Genomic DNA, 16,190 nt, shown 5'->3' with positions numbered 1-16,190 from the left:
GAAGTAGAACAGTGTAGAGTTTAACTGGCTAATTACAGGTTCAAGACTGGAGAGGAAAGGGAAGTCAGAGAGAGGTGATGGCTTTGAGAAGTACTGAAGGACCAAGAGATTAGAAGTGGTAGTGAAGACAAAGAATAGATTTAAAATTAAAGCACAGAGAAAGATGACATGATAGGTTATGACTGGATAAAAGAACTTCAGAGTTAATGGGCATGGAAATGGAATACTCATGAGCCAGGGCATAACCATCTTGAATGTAGCAGTGTTTTGGGGCAAAGGAATGGATCATAGGTGATGAGGAACTAGGAAATTAAGGCACATGAGAGAACATCAACATAGATGCTAAAGTCCCCTGGAATAATGGTAGTTGGTGTGATGAGGCATGACTAAGAGCCAGGTTCTGAACTTCTTAAGATAGGAAAAAGGGATAGTGGTAGACCTAGGGAAGGGAGCAGGGCAGTAGATAATGGCCATCAGGAATTGGAATGGGTGGCTTGTTGATTTGTATTAAATGATCAGTTGAAGGCTTTGGGGAACATCCAGAAAAATCAGTGAAATGAATGGTCAGAGTGTGTACTAAGAGCCTTAGGCTTTAGTCATCTGTTGTTTCTCACTGTCCTGCCAGGCACAAAGGGCTTGTGCTCACTAAATACTTGTGGACTAAATCATTCTGCCTCAAGGGTCAAATACAATGTTCAGTAAGAACAGGACCTGAGCTCTAGGATGATCCCAGATATAGGCAGGAATCCCCAGGGCACAGAGGCCCACGCAAGAGGCAGGAGGCTAGACTAGGCTTGGCTCAGGAGCAGGGACATTCTGTGTTAAGAGAAATGAGGCACAGACAGCAGGTCACTGAGTTTCATTAGGTATTTCATTAAGGTTAAATCTTCCTGATCCAGTAGGCTTGCACAGGACAAAGTCAGTGGTCCTGCAGGCTAGGTCCTTCAGATTTCATAGTGTATCACAGGCTCTGGATCTACGTTGGGATCACCTCCTCGCTCCAGGTACAGGTTGTTATAAGGATATTGCTTTGGAGACTGAGGAAGAAAGCACATCAGAAAAAGGAGGTAAATGTCCCATCTGCAGTGACCCTACCCAACACTAACATCTAGCAAACAGCACCCGCCCCGTCAGACCCAGCTGAGCTGCAATGGTAGGAGAAACATCCTTCTTTTGTGCTGAGCCCAAGGCAGAGAAAAAGCCTAGATTGTAAACGAAGTGCTGCTTGCACTGATTGTAAGAGAATCAAAGCTTTCTAAATGAGACGGCGCATCCATCCATCCCACTCTCTCTCGGGTCGAGGCAGACTCAATCTCCTTTAAGTCACTCAGCCTCTAATGGTTCCCCTGCTAAAGTGGCCTAGCAAATGAGGCGTGCAGAAGCAGCAGTGGGGGAAACACAGAGGAGGCACGGCTGGGACGTGCTTTAGGGGCTGCTGGCTTTACCAACAACCAGCTGTCAGAGTGCGCAGCTCAAGGGGAGGAGAAAAGGGTGATGTGCTTACAGAACTGAAAAATGCAAAAGCTACACTGTGCTTCCTGGTTTCCTGAAGTGAAGTTAGTGCTCACATCAGCCCTGTACACACACTCCAGCCAGGAGCCCCTGGGGCGCAAGATCAAGGCTCGTGTCAGTGCACACAGACACACCAGCTACCACGCAGACAGGGATTATCTCTGCAGAGGTAGCACGGGGCATCTCACTGCAACTACAGGTCTCCTGCCTCTTCCAATCCATTCTGCACAGGCTGTCAGATTAATCTTCTTAAAACACTACTTTCATCATATAACTCACTAGCCCCAAAACTTACAGAGCTTGTCACTACCTATGAAATCTGCCTAGCATTTAAGGCCCTTTATCCACTGACCTCACCAGATTCTTCAACAAACATCCTCCACTTCATCCATTTTCCTCAGTGTCTCCTACGCATTCTGTCTTCGTGGCCTCCCTTACCTTGTCCCTCTACCTCCAATCTAAATCCCATACTTCCTTCAAGGCCCAGCTTGGGTGCCATTTCCTAACAGATGCCCAAATGATGCACAATCTTCTGCTAAATCACCAGACATTTCCTTCTTTCTTACCCACGACATCTCTTCTAGCTTTTTCAGGTATACAGTCTTCCCAATCTAGCTATAAATTACTTATGGGTAGAAGCTATTTTCTACTTTATAGTATCTAGAATACAAGACTATGTATGAATTTAATTGCTCATCAAATACAACATACGGTCCATGTGGTCCCCTACAAAAGATGAGTAGAATGTAAGTTTTCTGAGGATATGGGCCATTTCCACTTTTGTCTTTGTATCCAAAATGCCCAGCACATTATAGTCCCTTGATAAATGCTTAGTGAGTAGAAGGGTCCTTTCAGAGATGCAGCCAGCAACTGGGAGCTGCTACGTATTTTAGTCTCTGAAGACTATGTATAGCTTTGCCTTCTCAACCCTTGTCTGGTTACAATAACGGCTTTATACCATCCAGGGCAATCATAATTTGGGGCAAACTAGCTCCCTTTCTAATTTCTATAGAGACTTGGAGAATAGCTGACAGATCTATATCCCTAAAAGTGCAGTTCTGACCTTGTCACTTCCCTGCTAGTTCTATACAGCTCCTAGGATAAAATACAAACTCCTCTGTTTAGCATTTTATGCTCTTCACGACATGGCTTCCACCTATTTTTTCACTTTTTTCATTCTCCCTCAAATGTTTTAAGTTCCAGGCTAACTGTCCAACTGGCAGACGGTTCCCTATACATTCCATTCTTTCTCCCATCTCTGCCTTTGCATAGACTGTCCCCCATCTCCACCCCTCAATATCTGAAATGGTCACTCTCCTGACACCCCTATCTCTCTGTCCTGATTCCTCCAGCTATTAGTGCACAGGGGGAAAAATCAGTTACTATTTACTTACCTTTCCTGAAGGAAAACATGTTTTTTTCCCTCAATAGAATATAAGTATCTAGAGGAAAAAGACTTTAATTTTTAAATTTGCATGCCCAGCACTGATCACAGTGCATGATACATACATAACAGTTGCTTAATAGGGCTTGCTGAATTGACTGAAGGTCAAGAAGCCAATATATCATCCTCTCACTGCTATTCAGCATCCTGGGCAGAGAATCCTCAAAAAAGCCACTGGTGGCACCCCTTCAGATCAAAGCTGGATTCTTGTGTTTCAGATGCTTCGTTTCCATAGGAAACAAAGCATCATGCAGTCAAGAAGTGTTTCCCCTAGATCAGGGGGTCTAATCCTTTTACGCGTCACAGACCCCACCCCTCTGGCAATCTGGTGAAGCCCAAAGACCCCTTCTCAGAGTAATGTTTTTAAATAACTGAAGGAAAGGTTAAATTTCAATTAAAAATTTAGCTGAAATAAAGATAGAATTCTTCTCCCATCCAAGTTCACAGATCCCCCTGAAATTTTTCTGCGGACCCCAAGTTAAGAATATCTGCCCTGGACACTCACCACAGGCTGATAGGAAGGGAACACCTGTCCTAACCAGAACATGAACATCATGAAGCCGAAGAAGCCAAAGAAACACTTATACATGGTGTTCCAGGAGACAGGCGTGGAGGACGTGTCCACACGATTCCGAGTGTATATATCAAAGTCAAAGTGCATCTAAACAAACACATAGATTAGTGTACGATGTTGTTAGCTGAACAACAGGCAGGCAGCGCAGAACACCTCTGAAGAAACTGCCTCGTAGAGGCTCTTGCACTCCCGATGGCTGTGTTCTTAAGAGACTGTACCTTTCTCAAACGACAATGACAATCCAAGAATTAGGGGTGGCTGAAGAGGCACCAAGGGGAAACTAGGGGGTGGGGCTAGCATCTCTGACTGTTGGCTACTTAGGGAGGGCAGCTCAATCACTAATGTTACAAAGTTTGCCATGGGGGTACCCAGTTCCTTGGGAGGCAGAAAAGCTTACAGCTAACTAGATATACTGCTTCTCCATTACAGGATTCAGTTGCCACCTGGGTTCAAAGGAAGATTCACCAAGCATGGGAATTAGGATACTTTAAGTATCATGGAGAACCCTGTGAATGACTGAACTATTTAAAGAGAAAAGGAGGAGTATTGTTTTCTCACCGGTTCACCCCAATTCAGCCGCAGTTCTGAATGGTCCCAGTCATACCATGGGTCTCGTCCATGCTGAGAGTGGTCCGGAAGCTTGGGATAGTCACCACGCCTGAAAAATAATAGCAAGTCTTGAGTGGAGGCCCAAACAACCCAGGGAAACTGGAGATACCTCACCTGAGAATTAGAGAAATGAAGTCACAAAGAAACTCAGCATCTTACTCCAGGCCACTTGCTAAAGGGATGCTCCTTAAGTATAGATCCAGTCAAGAGCTCTCTCTACTCAATTAACCCCATTGGCTTCCTAGTGCCTTTAGAACAAAACATAAACTTCTCTGACTAGATCTGACAGCCCTACGTAATCTCCCCCCAATCCATCTTTCTTGCCTCATTAGACATTACTCCTTGTCCCACACTGTTAATTCAGTCAAACTGCCTTCTCTGTTTCTTCCCCATATGACATTTCACCTTCCATCTTCATGACTTTGGACTGGTCATCCCTCATGCCAGGAATGCATTCTCTCCTTAACTCTGTCTCAGAGTCCCTCTTTTTCTTTAAGACACAGCTCAAACACCAACTTCTGCATGATGCCTTTCTTAATTTCCGTTAGTGCCCTCCCTTCCAAATTACCTTGAAGGTAGTTACTTTTTTGTATGTATTGGTATTTACTAACTTTATAATTTCACTGCATTTATTTTCACATTTACTTGTTTCATTCATTACAATGTAAGCAAATTGAGTAGAGATGGCTTCATTCTTTGTATTTGTATCCCCAGGGCCTGGTACATAGTAGGCACTTAATAAACACTTGTTGATTGCTTGAGCGAAGACCTAGACCAAGGACCCAAATTCTAGTTACTGAATGACACTGCTATGTAAGCTCAAATTACAGTTTAACTTTGTTCATGTGAAAATGTCAAAAATGTATATTCTCTCCTTTCTTTCAATTCACAGGAAGAATCACAGAATCAGAACACACAAGCTGGAAGAGACCATAAAGACCATCAAATCTGATTCCCTAATTTTATAAATGAGAAAATGGAGGCTTAGGTTATTTGCCTTTTCCAAAGTCATTTTTCAATGTTAGTGTCAAATCCAAAAATAGAAGAAAGCAAAAAAAGAAGGAAACATCACAGACAGATTCCTCTTTCTCATTATAACCACTGATGTTGAATAGATGCTTCTGGTTACTACAGGACCATCTGTACAGTGGGATAATGGGTATAAAGTGCTTTGTAAATCTTAACAAGGCAAGTGAATAACTGGAGTTAGCTGTTCCTTGCCACATTAGGTGTTGTTCTCTCCCATTAGACTGTAAGTGCCTTTGAGGAAGGGACTGTTTTGTTTTGGGATCTCTAGTGATGATTACAGTGCCTGAAGTATGGGTTTATGAACAGCTTGTTGAATGTTTGTTGAATGACTGACTCAATTAGGTAGGAGTAAGATTTCAATTGCACCTGACCTATTCAACAATTGTTATGGTGACCACAGAAAGACCACTCAGCCTAGAAAAGCACAGAAAATCAAAGAACAGTAAAAGCCACATAAAGTGAGAAATAAGTCATATGTATACCTCTGTGTAGGAGACAATGGGGTATTTAGGAGATAGCATGGAACTTAAAATCAGAAAACCTGAGTTCAAATTCTAGCTCTGCTACTAACCTGTGTGACCTTGGGCAAAGCTCGTCTTTAGGCCTTAGTTTTCTTACCTGTAAAAATAGGAGGTTGATCTAGATGACTTCTAAGGATCCTTCTAATTCTATTGCCGATTCTACGGATTATAAATAGTAAGCCTTCCCTCGGATGGAACAATTCAAACGGCTCTTACTACAGTACAGAACCTAGCACTCAGGATCAACAAACATTTATTAAACACCTACTATGTTCCAGGCACTGTGTTAAATGCTGAAGCTACAAGAAAGTAAAAAACACCATCCCTGCAGTCAAGGAGCTCACATAGTAATGGGGGAGACGTTGTAAAAAAACTACGTATGTGGGAAAATGACCCACATGTACAAAAATATTCATAGCAGCTCTTTTTGTGGTGGCAAAGAATTGGAAATTGAGGGGATGCCCATCAATTGGGGAATGGCTGAGCATGTTGTGGTATATGAATGTCATGGAATACTATTGTGCTGTAAGAAATGATGAACAGGTTGACTTCAGAAAAACCGAGAAAGATTTGTATGGTCTGATGCTGAGTGAAGTGAGCAGAACCAACAGAACACTGTACACAATAACAGCCACGCTGTGCAATGACTAATATTGATAAACTTGACCCTTCTCAGCAACACAAGGATCTAAGATATCTCCAGAGGCCTTGTCATGGAAAATGCTATCCACATCCAAAGAAAGAACTATGGAAGTTGAATTGCTATCTTTTTTTTTATCTTCTGTTGAGTTTTGTTTCCTCTTTCTGATGGTTCCTCCTATTGGTTTTAATTTTTACTTACAATATCACTAATGTGAAAATATGTTTAATAGGAATGTAAGTGTGTAGCCTATATCAGATTGTGTGCCATCTTGGGGAGGGTGGTAGGGAGGATGGGGGAGAAAAATTTAAATTCAAAAGCATATGGAAGTGATTGTTGATAAATCAAAATAAATTAATAAAAAAAACATGTATGTATAAAATATAGATAACGTAAGTGGGAGGCAATTTCAGAGAAGAGACAACAGAGAGCCAGGAAATGAGGGAGCCAGGAAAGGCTTTTTTGCAGAAGGTGGGATTTAAGCTAAGGTCTGAGGAAAGACACAGAACAGAAGGACAAAAAGAGGAGGCAGGGCATTGCAGGCAGGGGGAGAGCCAGCGAAAAGGTAAGGAATGGAGAGATGTATCATGTGAGAAGAAATTCAAGTAGACCAGTGTTGCTGGACAGCAAAGCATGTAGAGAGGAGTAAAGTGTAAGCTGACTGAAAAGGTAGAAGCCAAAAGATTTTATGTGAGAACCACTGAAGTTTATTGAATAATGAGTGATACGGCAGACCTTGGTTTTGGGAGGAATACTCTGGCAGCTGGGTGGTGACAGACACCACAGGAAGGCCCTGGAAGATCCTGGGAGACCAGGCATAAAATAACGGGAAACTGTGCCAGTGTTGCTATTAGCTCTGTGAGTACAGAAAAAGGGACATATATGAGAGATGTTGTTAAGGTAGAAACAAGATTTGGCAACAGACTGGATATGACCTGCAAGCGGAGGCAAGACTTGAGGATGACACCTAAGTTGTGATCCCAGGCCACTGGGAGGACGGTGGTGCCCTAGACATTCCCTGGGAAGCTGGGCAGAGAGGAGAAATTGGGAGGAAGGAGAATGAGCTCTGTTTTGGGCACAAGTGAGTACAAGACCACCGAGGATGGAAGGATCCTTGGGAAGCCTTGAGTTTGTCGCTGGATCCTGCCTTGCTCAAGTTCAAGGTGGCAGCTGGGGTCAAAGTGAAGCCCAAAGGTGCGGTGGGCCTAGCAGCTGCCCCGGCTCCCATCCTGACTGGCAACTACACGACCAAAACAAACAAAACGGAAACTTCGCCATCTGTTGATAAAAAGCCACGAGCGCCCGCGACACACTAGGCGTCGGCAGCCCAGGCTGGGGAGGGGGATGCAGCCCCTGAGGCAACCTCCTTACCCGAAGCCGTCGTCGGGGTAGGGCTCGTAGTCCTCCACCCGCATATTATACTTCTTGGCGGCGGCGGCGCGCTCCTCCGGCGTGCGGGGGTACGGTCCCGGGAGCATGTCCTTGCGGAGGCCCGAGGCTGGGAAGGGCGCACGCCGAAGTCAGATCCCACCCTAGGGGCTAGCAGCCCGGCACGTCCCCGCTGCCGCCGCCCCCCCTCCGGCCCTACCCAACCCTCCCCACCCCGCTGATCCCTCGCTCCTCCGCTCCGCCCCGCCCTCGAGCCCCAAATCCCCCCCCCGACCTGCGCGGGCCCCCAGAGGGGTCACCCGCCGGGCCGCTGTCCCCAGCCATTGGATTCCCCGGGACACAGACATGGAGGCTGCCATCTTAACCTTCCTCAAGATTCGCTCGCGCAGGCGCAGGCCAGTTCTATGGCGGCCGAGCAGAGCCCGAAAAGAGTCCCCTGGGCTGGGAGCTCTGCTCACGTGGGGCAGCTGCCAGAAGGAGGGGCTTGGGATGCAGGGACTCGGGGACCCGGGGAGCTGAAGCTCCTGCCCCCGCTCCGCGGTTACTGAACTCCCTGGGACCTGGAGCGGGGGCCACGTATTGAAAGATGTTGTGAGGAAGGGGCTGAGGCCAAGTGACCGAGGACTTTTATGCCAGTCCGAGGCGGGCTCGATCCCATGGCTCTCGCAGGTGAATGTCCTGAAGGAGGTGCCGTTTTAGGGACGGGAAGTTGGCCGCCCCCAAACTCACTCTGGTTACGCCTCCCTGGTGCTTCTCCTCTTCTGGCCGCTCCAGGATACGTACTGCAGTCCTGCCCCTCCTCCAGTGCCCCTAAAACCCGAGGGTAGCATCTGTCTCGACCCCTCTTCCGCTCTGCCCTCTCATCCCATCTTCCTACTTCTGTTATCGCCTGTGCAAGGAAGTGCCACATCTGTCCAGCCCTAACCGATCTCTTTCTCCAGCTGGACCAGAAACGCATTTCCAGTTGTCTTTTTCTGCTGGGGGTGCAGAAGCCTTTTCCAATTAAAGTTGTCCAAGAAAAAACTCATCATACCCCCTTCTTCCCCTTCCTGGTCCTTTACCTGAAGTTTTTTTTTTTATTTCTTCCTTTTTTTCTCCTGAGGTTCTTTATCAGGAGCACTAACATCTTTCCAGTTGCTCAAGTTAGAGAGATTGCAATCACTTCCAATTTCTTCTTCTCCCTCACCCTCCCCAAGATTATTTTCTCATGTATATAGTTAATTTCTTTTCCTAACCGGATTGTGAGTTCCTAAGAGCAAGCCTGCCTCATCTACTGTTTCATCTCTTCCTGGGAGGCAGCAAAGGCTCCCTGGGAGGCTTAGCAAACATATTTGAGTTGACTGATTCCTGTCCCTAGCTGTTGCTGTTCCATACTGGAAGAGAAAATAAGATACTTCATCTTTGCAAAGGCTGAGAGATCAAAGAGAAGCAGCATAGTGTAGTCTAGTGGTGTCAAATAGAAACAGGGCCACTAACCTGATCCCTGCGGTCCACATAATGACTTAAAAAAACCCCCACATATCGACATTATTGATGTTCTATTGTATTTTTTTAGTTTGTTAAATATTTCCTGGTTACTTGTTAATCTGTTTCAGGCTGCCCTTGGGAGTGTTGCACCTGTGATGAGATCTGTGAAAGATCCCCGGACTAAAAGTCAGGGTGAGTTGGAGTCTCATTTCCACTCTCAGGTTCTGTTTCCTTATCTGTATGGAACCTGTGTTAAATGGGGGTATTTAGACACTTGGTAGTACAGGGAGGACCAGTTTTAGGAAGGGGACTTGTAATCACATTGATCAATCAATAATCATTTATATGCCCCTATTATGTGCCTGGCACTGTTCCAGGTGCTAGGGAATACAAATAAAATGAATAAAACAATCCCTGCTCACAAAAAGTTTACATTTTAATAAGGGAGACAAATAAATAACTATATGCAGAATCAATATAAAAATACTACAAATACAAAATAGATAATTACAAGGTAATTTGTTTCTTTAATGGAGATAAACTAGAAGCCTTCTTAACAAGATCAGAGGGGAAGCAAGGATGTCTATTATCACCATTATTATTCAATGTTGTCCTAGAAATGCTATCTATAACAATAAGACCCCCCCCTAAAAAAGAAGAAATTGAATAAGAATAGGCAACAAGGAACAAAACTATCACTTTAGAGATTATATGATGCTGTACCTAGAGAACCCTAGAGAATCAGCTAAAAAACTAGTTGAACAAGTAACAACTTTAGCAAAGTGGTAGGATTTAAATAAACTCACATAAATCACCAGCATTTCTATATATTAATAAGAAAACCCAGCAGGAAGGGACAGAAAGAGAAATTCCATTTAAAACTGCTGAGAGTATATATGAATGTAATTATATGAATACAGTTTTTTAAAGACTTTGTTTTTTCCCAATTACATGTAAAAACAATTTTTCAACATCCTTTAAAAATTTTTTGAGTTCCAAATTCTTTCCCTCCTTTCCCTCACCCCTCCCTGAAATAGTAACAATTTGATATGTTATAGTGGAAAAATAGTATGCTTTGATCTACATTTAGACTCCATCAGTTCTTTCTCTGGAGGTAGATAGCATTTTTCATCATGAGTCCTTTGGAATTTTCTTGGATCATTGTATTGCTGAGAATAGCTAAGTCATTCACAGTTGTTCATCATACAATATTGCTGCTATTGTGTACAAAGTTCTCCTGGTTCTGCTTACTTCACTTTTCATCAGTTCATGTGTGTCTTTCCAGGTTTTTCTGAAATCTGCCTGCTTATCATTTCTTATAGCACAAACATATTCCATTACAAATCATATACCACAACTTGTTCAGCCATTCCCCAATTTATGAGCATCCCCTCAATTTCCAATTCTTTGCCACCGCGAAAAGAGCTGCTATAAGTATCTTTGTACAAATAGGTCCTTTCCCCCTCCCCACCTCTTTTTAAAATCTCTTTGGGATACAGGCATAGTAGGGGTATTGCTGGATCAAAGGGTATGCACAGTTTTATAGCCCTTTGGGTGTAGTTCCAAATTGCTCTCCAGAATACTTGGATCTGTTCACAATTCCACTAATAGTCTGTTAGTGTCCCAATTTTCCCACATTGCCCTCCAACATTTATCTTTTTCCTTTTCTGTCATATTAGCCAATCTGGCAGGTGTAAGGTCGTACCACAGAGTTGTTTTAATTTACATTTCTCTAATCGATAATGATTTAGAGCATTTTTTATATGAATATAGATGGCTTTGATTTCTTCTTCTGGAAACTTCCTGTTCATATCCTTTACCATTTGTCAATTGGGAATGACTTGTATTCTTATAAATTTAACTAGTACTCTACATATTTGAGAAATGAAGCCTTTATCAGAGGCAATCGCTATAAAAAAATTTCCCCAGCTTTTTGCTTTCTCTCTAATCTTGGTTGCATTGGTTTTGTTTGTGCTGAACCTTTTTAACTTAACATAATCAAAATTATCCATTTTTTATTTCATAATGTTCTCTATCTCTTGTTTGGTCATAACTTCTTCCCTTCTCCATAGATCTGACAGGTAAACTATTCCTTGTTTTCCCAATTTGCTTGTGGTATCACCCTTTATGTTTAAATCATGTACCCATTTTGATTTATTTCTGCCATACTGTTTTCCAGTTTTCCTAGCAGTTTTTGTCAGATAGTGAATTCTTATCTTTGAGAACTGTCATGGGATATGACAATGGTATATACAATTACAAAATACTTTTCAAACAAATAAAGACATCTAAATAATTGGAAATATATTTGTTGGTCATGGGTAGCTGAGGTCAATATGATAAAAATGACAATTCTACCTAAATTAACTTATTTGTTTAGTGCTATACCAATCAAATTACCAAGGAATTATTTTATAGAGCTAGAAAAAAATAATAACAAATTTAATCTGAAAGAACTAAAGGTCAAGAATATCAAGGGAATCAAAAAAGTGTGAAGAAAAAAGGTAGCCTAGCAGTAGATTTCAAACTATGTTACAAAGTAGTAATCACCAAAACAATCCAATACTGACTAAGAAATAGAGTGGTTGATCAGTGGAACACATTAGGTACATAACCATCGTAACCTAGTGTTTGATAAACCCAAAGATCTGAGTTTTGGGGCAATAACTCACTATTTGACAAAAACTGCTAGGAAAACAGGAAAGCAGTCTGGCGGAAACTAAACATAGACCAAAAACTCACACCATATATCATAATAAGGTCAAAATGGGTACGTAATTTAGTATAATATCTTAAAGCAAATTAAGGGACCATGGAAAAAATTACCTTTCAGATCCATGGTAAAGGGAGATTTTATGATCAAACAAGAAATACAAAAGATCACAAGAAGTAAAATGTATAATTTCGATTACATGAAATTAAAAAAGGTTTTGCACAAACACATCCAATGCAGCCCAAAATTAGAAGGAAAGCAGGAAACTGGGGGAAAAAGTTTATAGAAAGTTTGTCTGATGAAAGCCTCATTTCTCAAAGATGTAGGTAACTGAGCTAAATTTATAAAAATTGAAAGGATATGAACAGGTAGTTTTCAGAAGAAGAAATAAAAGCTATCAATAGTCATACAAGGTAATTTGGTGGGGAGGGTACTAACAGTTGGGGTCGGGAAAAGAATCATGAACAGTAATGTTAAACTCAAATGAGTCACTAAACCCATACTTAAGGATCCTTACCAGGGCATACTGTCTTAGAAAACCACACATTATTATCTATGATCTATCGCATTTTTATCTATTTTGTCAAATATTTCCCAATTACATTTTAATCTGGTTTCCATTGTACTCAGGAGTATTTTGTCTGACACCTTTGATGGATAAAGGGATCCTTGAGCTACATCCTGAAGAGATGGATTCTATAAGGTGGAAGTGAGGAGTGAGTACATCATAAGCATGTGGGATACCTGGTGGAGGGACATGGGGATGAAAATGGGGTAGCTTGAGTGATGATCAGAGAGAAGGTCAGTGTGACTAGTCTGAAGAGTGTAGGATTGGGAGTAATGTACACTGAGAATGGAAAGATAAATTAGGGCTAGATTGTGTGGGACTTTAAAAGCTAAACCCAGGAGTTTATCTTTTATCCTAGAGGCAATAGGATAATCAGAAAATTTAGTTGGCAGTAATACATAACATCTACTAGAGTAGGAAGATACTTAAGGCCAAGAGAACAATTAAGAGCCCTTTGTAATAATCTAGGGGAGAGGTGAGAATCTTCTACTCTTCCCTCTTCAATCAGGGGCCTGGCATTATAGGGTTGCCATCACCCAGATAAATAGTTCAGGAGCAGTTGAATTTGGCTCATTTTTTGCACCTCCCTTGGGGCATTCCAGTTCACCCACAAGAAGCAAGCTCCTACAATTTGGAACTATGCCCAAAGGGTTATAAAACCATGCATACGCTTTGACCTAGCAATACCACTACTTGTTCTGTATCCCAAAAGAGATTAAAAAAAAAAAGGACCTATATGTACAAAAATATTTATAGCAACTCTTTTCTGGGGATAAAGAATTAAAAGTTGAGAGGAAGCCCATCACTTGGGAAATGGCTGAACAAGTTGTGGTATGTGATTGATGGAATACTGTTGTACTATAAGAAATGATGAACAGGATGTTCTCAAAAAAACCTGGAAAGACTTGCATGGGTTGATGCAAAGTGAAATGTACTGTGTACAAAGTAACAGCAATATTGTAGGATGGTCAGCTGTGAATGACTTCGCTATTCTCAGCAATACAATGATCTAAGACAACTCTGAAGAGCTTATGAAAAATGCTGTCCATCCCCCAGAGAAAGAACTGATGGTGTCTGAGTACAGATTGAAGCATACTTTTTTTAACTTTCTTTATGTTTCTTGAGTTCTTTTTCCTTGTCTATGTTTTCTTTCACAATATGACTAGTATTGATATGTTTTGCATGATTACATGTGTATAACCTATATCAAATTGCTTGCCTTCTCAGTGAGGGGGTAGGGAGGTAGGAAGGGAGAGAATCTGGAACTCAAAGTTTTAAAAACGAATAAAAATTGTTTTTACATATAACTGGGGAAAATAAAATTCTAAATAAAAGCTAAAAAAGAAAAAAGCTCCTAGTAAATATTTCAGTGTTATATTATACATACATGTATACATACATATACTTTTTTTTCACAGGATTTGTGATTTCATTGATATAGAGAACCCCCCCCCATGAGAAAATGCAGACTTAAATCTGCCTTGCAATTTATAGCCTTAGAGAGTTGCCTAGGGCAACTGAAAGGTTAAGTGATTTATGGGGGTCACACAGCCAGTATGTATCAGAGGCAGAATTTGAACCCAGTCCTAGAATCTGAGGCTATATATCATATAAAGGCTCCAAGGACTAAAAGCAGGGCCCATCTCCAAGCCCCAGTGGCAAAGGAATGGGTTTTTATCCTTCCCCAGGCCCATAAGAGGTCAATCTCTGACATAAATTTATATCACCAATAGGAGAAATCCCTCTACCCTTGTTCTAATTATACCCCTCCCTTCCCCATTTTGACTCTTTAGTGAATCAGTTCAACTACACTGTTCTTTTCTCGAAAATCCCTTGCCTCCTTGCCATATCAAAGACCCTTCCCTGCCTACTCTCAGCCTTGGATTACTCCAACCATCCACTGAGTTCACTGCTATTCTTGTGCTAATGAAGGAAGCTGGAGAGAATCATGAAACTGTGCTGGCTGGAGCCACCACATGCTGCTCTCTTCTTTCCAGGATTTTCAAGACACTACTGTCCTGGTTTTCCTCTTAGCTATCTGACTTCTTTTCAATCTTTGCTGGATGATTTTCACCCACAGTGTCCTCCAAGGCCCTGTTCTGGGCTCTCTTCTTTTACACTCCTTCACTTGGTTATCTCATCAGCTTCCAAGGATGCAATTATCTTGTCTATTCAGATGATTCTCAGATACATTTATCCAGTCCTAACCTCTCTTCAAATCTCCAGTCTTCCATCTCCAGCTGCCTGTTGGACATCTAAAATTTAACATAAACAAAACTGAACTCGTTATCTTTTAGCCCAAATCCTTTCCTTTCCCAAAAGCCCCTATTACGGTTGAGGACACCACTATCTTCCCAGTAACCTGGGATCACAATGTAGGTGTCATCCTTGACTCCTCACCCTTACACCCAATATCCACTCAGTTGCTAGGACCTGTTAATACCATCACCCTGCTACAGGTCTTCTGGTTCTCCATTCCTCAAGTCTCTCCCTACTCCAGTCTATCCTCCACTCAACCTGTCAAATTGATCTTCTTAAACTATAGGTCTAAACATGTTACACCCCCAATTCAAAACTCTTTATCATCTCCAAGATCAAATATAAAATCCTCTAGCATTCAGAGCCCTTCATAACTCAGCCCCTTCCTGTCTTTCCAGTGTTCTTACACCTTACTTCCCCCCTCCATGTCTTCTGGGATCCAAGTGGCACTGGCTTACCATATGTTCCTCCCATAAGACAGTTCATCATCTTTGCATTTTCACTGGCCATCCCTAGTACCTGGAATGCTTTCCTTCCTTTCCACCTTCAAGCTTCCCTTTAGATCTCAGCTAAAATCCTATCTTCTGCCAGAAGCCTTTCCTGGTACTCCTTAATGCCAGTGCCTTCCCTCTGAGACCATCTCCAATTTATTCTGCATATATTGTTGAAAGGAAAATTCTTCATTTAGGCTTTCACCTCGATTGACAAGGCAAAACTCAGGATAAAGAAAATTAAAAGGATTTTATTACAAGTACGTCAAGGTAACAACATTTTGATGGGCTAATTATATAGGTAACTTTAAGACAATTGGGGTAGGTCTGCAGCAAAAAGGCTGGACCCTTGCATCTCACTTCCTCCCCAAGGTAGCAAGAATTTGATAATTTGCGGGCAGGGGTACATGACAAAAAGCAGGTGATACAGAATATGAATAAATTGCAGTTTACTTCAGTGCCCTACGCTGCTTATTTATTGGCAGCAGCAGCAGCTAGTCAGGACTAAGCCGCCTAATGCCACGCTCCTGCACAGAGCAGTACTTCTCTCGGAGTCTCGCCTCCGTTACTTGCGCTTCTGGCAGGTCTTCAGCTCTCCGCTTAGCTCAAGGACTCCAGACCTGGCGCTCCTTTTATTTTTGAAGGAGTAACCAGCCCCGCCCCCTTTTTCTCCTCTCAGCAGCCTCTGCCCTCCTCCTCCAATCCGCGCCTGCACTTTGAGGCCATAGCTTTGTGGGAAACCGAGTCTTTTTCCACTGCTCGCGTACATTGTGCACATTCCCTACGTATGAAGCGTGTAGTGATTGGGTCTGGATGATCCCCAAAGCGCTTCCAGTAACGATTCCACTCCCCCAAACCAGGGGGCGCTGCGTTCTCTGTTTCTCCGCCGTGCCCTCTCGCTTTTCTAGCCATCGCTATGGTATCATCAGTGGCTTCTTCCGGAAGAGGTGGGGGAGGGGGAAGCGGTACTTCCG

General features: G+C 42.5%; 1 protein-coding gene across 2 annotated transcripts; it reads right to left on the bottom strand.

Annotated features, from left to right (window-relative positions):
* Window positions 1-853: 853 nt before the first annotated feature.
* NDUFB8 (NADH:ubiquinone oxidoreductase subunit B8) lies at window positions 854-8,183 on the bottom strand. Of its 2 annotated transcripts, none has more exons than XM_020966652.2 (5): window positions 8,084-8,183; window positions 7,701-7,827; window positions 4,089-4,188; window positions 3,462-3,617; window positions 854-1,037 (listed from the first exon to the last, which is right to left on the bottom strand). In XM_020966652.2, exons 2-5 carry the CDS (start codon window positions 7,805-7,807, stop codon window positions 945-947), a joined length of 456 nt encoding a protein of 151 aa, XP_020822311.1. In that variant the 5' UTR covers window positions 7,808-7,827; window positions 8,084-8,183; the 3' UTR covers window positions 854-944. The 2 variants fall into 2 exon arrangements, with proteins under 2 accessions (XP_020822311.1, XP_020822300.1); XM_020966641.2 differs by having other exon boundaries at window positions 7,993-8,147.
* Window positions 8,184-16,190: the final 8,007 nt, after the last annotated feature.

Source organism: Phascolarctos cinereus, unplaced genomic scaffold (assembly GCF_003287225.1).
Source record: "Phascolarctos cinereus isolate Bilbo 61053 unplaced genomic scaffold, phaCin_HiC Scaffold_3;HRSCAF=262, whole genome shotgun sequence".
In the NCBI taxonomy this organism is placed as follows: Eukaryota; Metazoa; Chordata; class Mammalia; order Diprotodontia; family Phascolarctidae; genus Phascolarctos; species Phascolarctos cinereus.
The sequence above is the reverse complement of the archived record's forward strand: the minus strand, read 5'-3'. Positions and strand labels throughout refer to the sequence as shown.

Excerpts from the sequence above, each read along its gene's own strand:
- NDUFB8 (XM_020966641.2), bottom strand. The coding sequence starts at position 8,077 with ATGGCAGCCTCCATGTCTGTGTCCCGGGGAATCCAATGGCTGGGGACA. Across the intron at positions 7,828-7,992 it reads CCCTCTGGGGGCCCGCGCAG|CCTCGGGCCTCCGCAAGGAC; the intron begins GTCGGGGGGGGG and ends CGCCCTTCCCAG. Across the intron at positions 1,038-3,461 it reads TCCCTTCCTATCAGCCTGTG|TCTCCAAAGCAATATCCTTA; the intron begins GTGAGTGTCCAG and ends TTTCTTCCTCAG.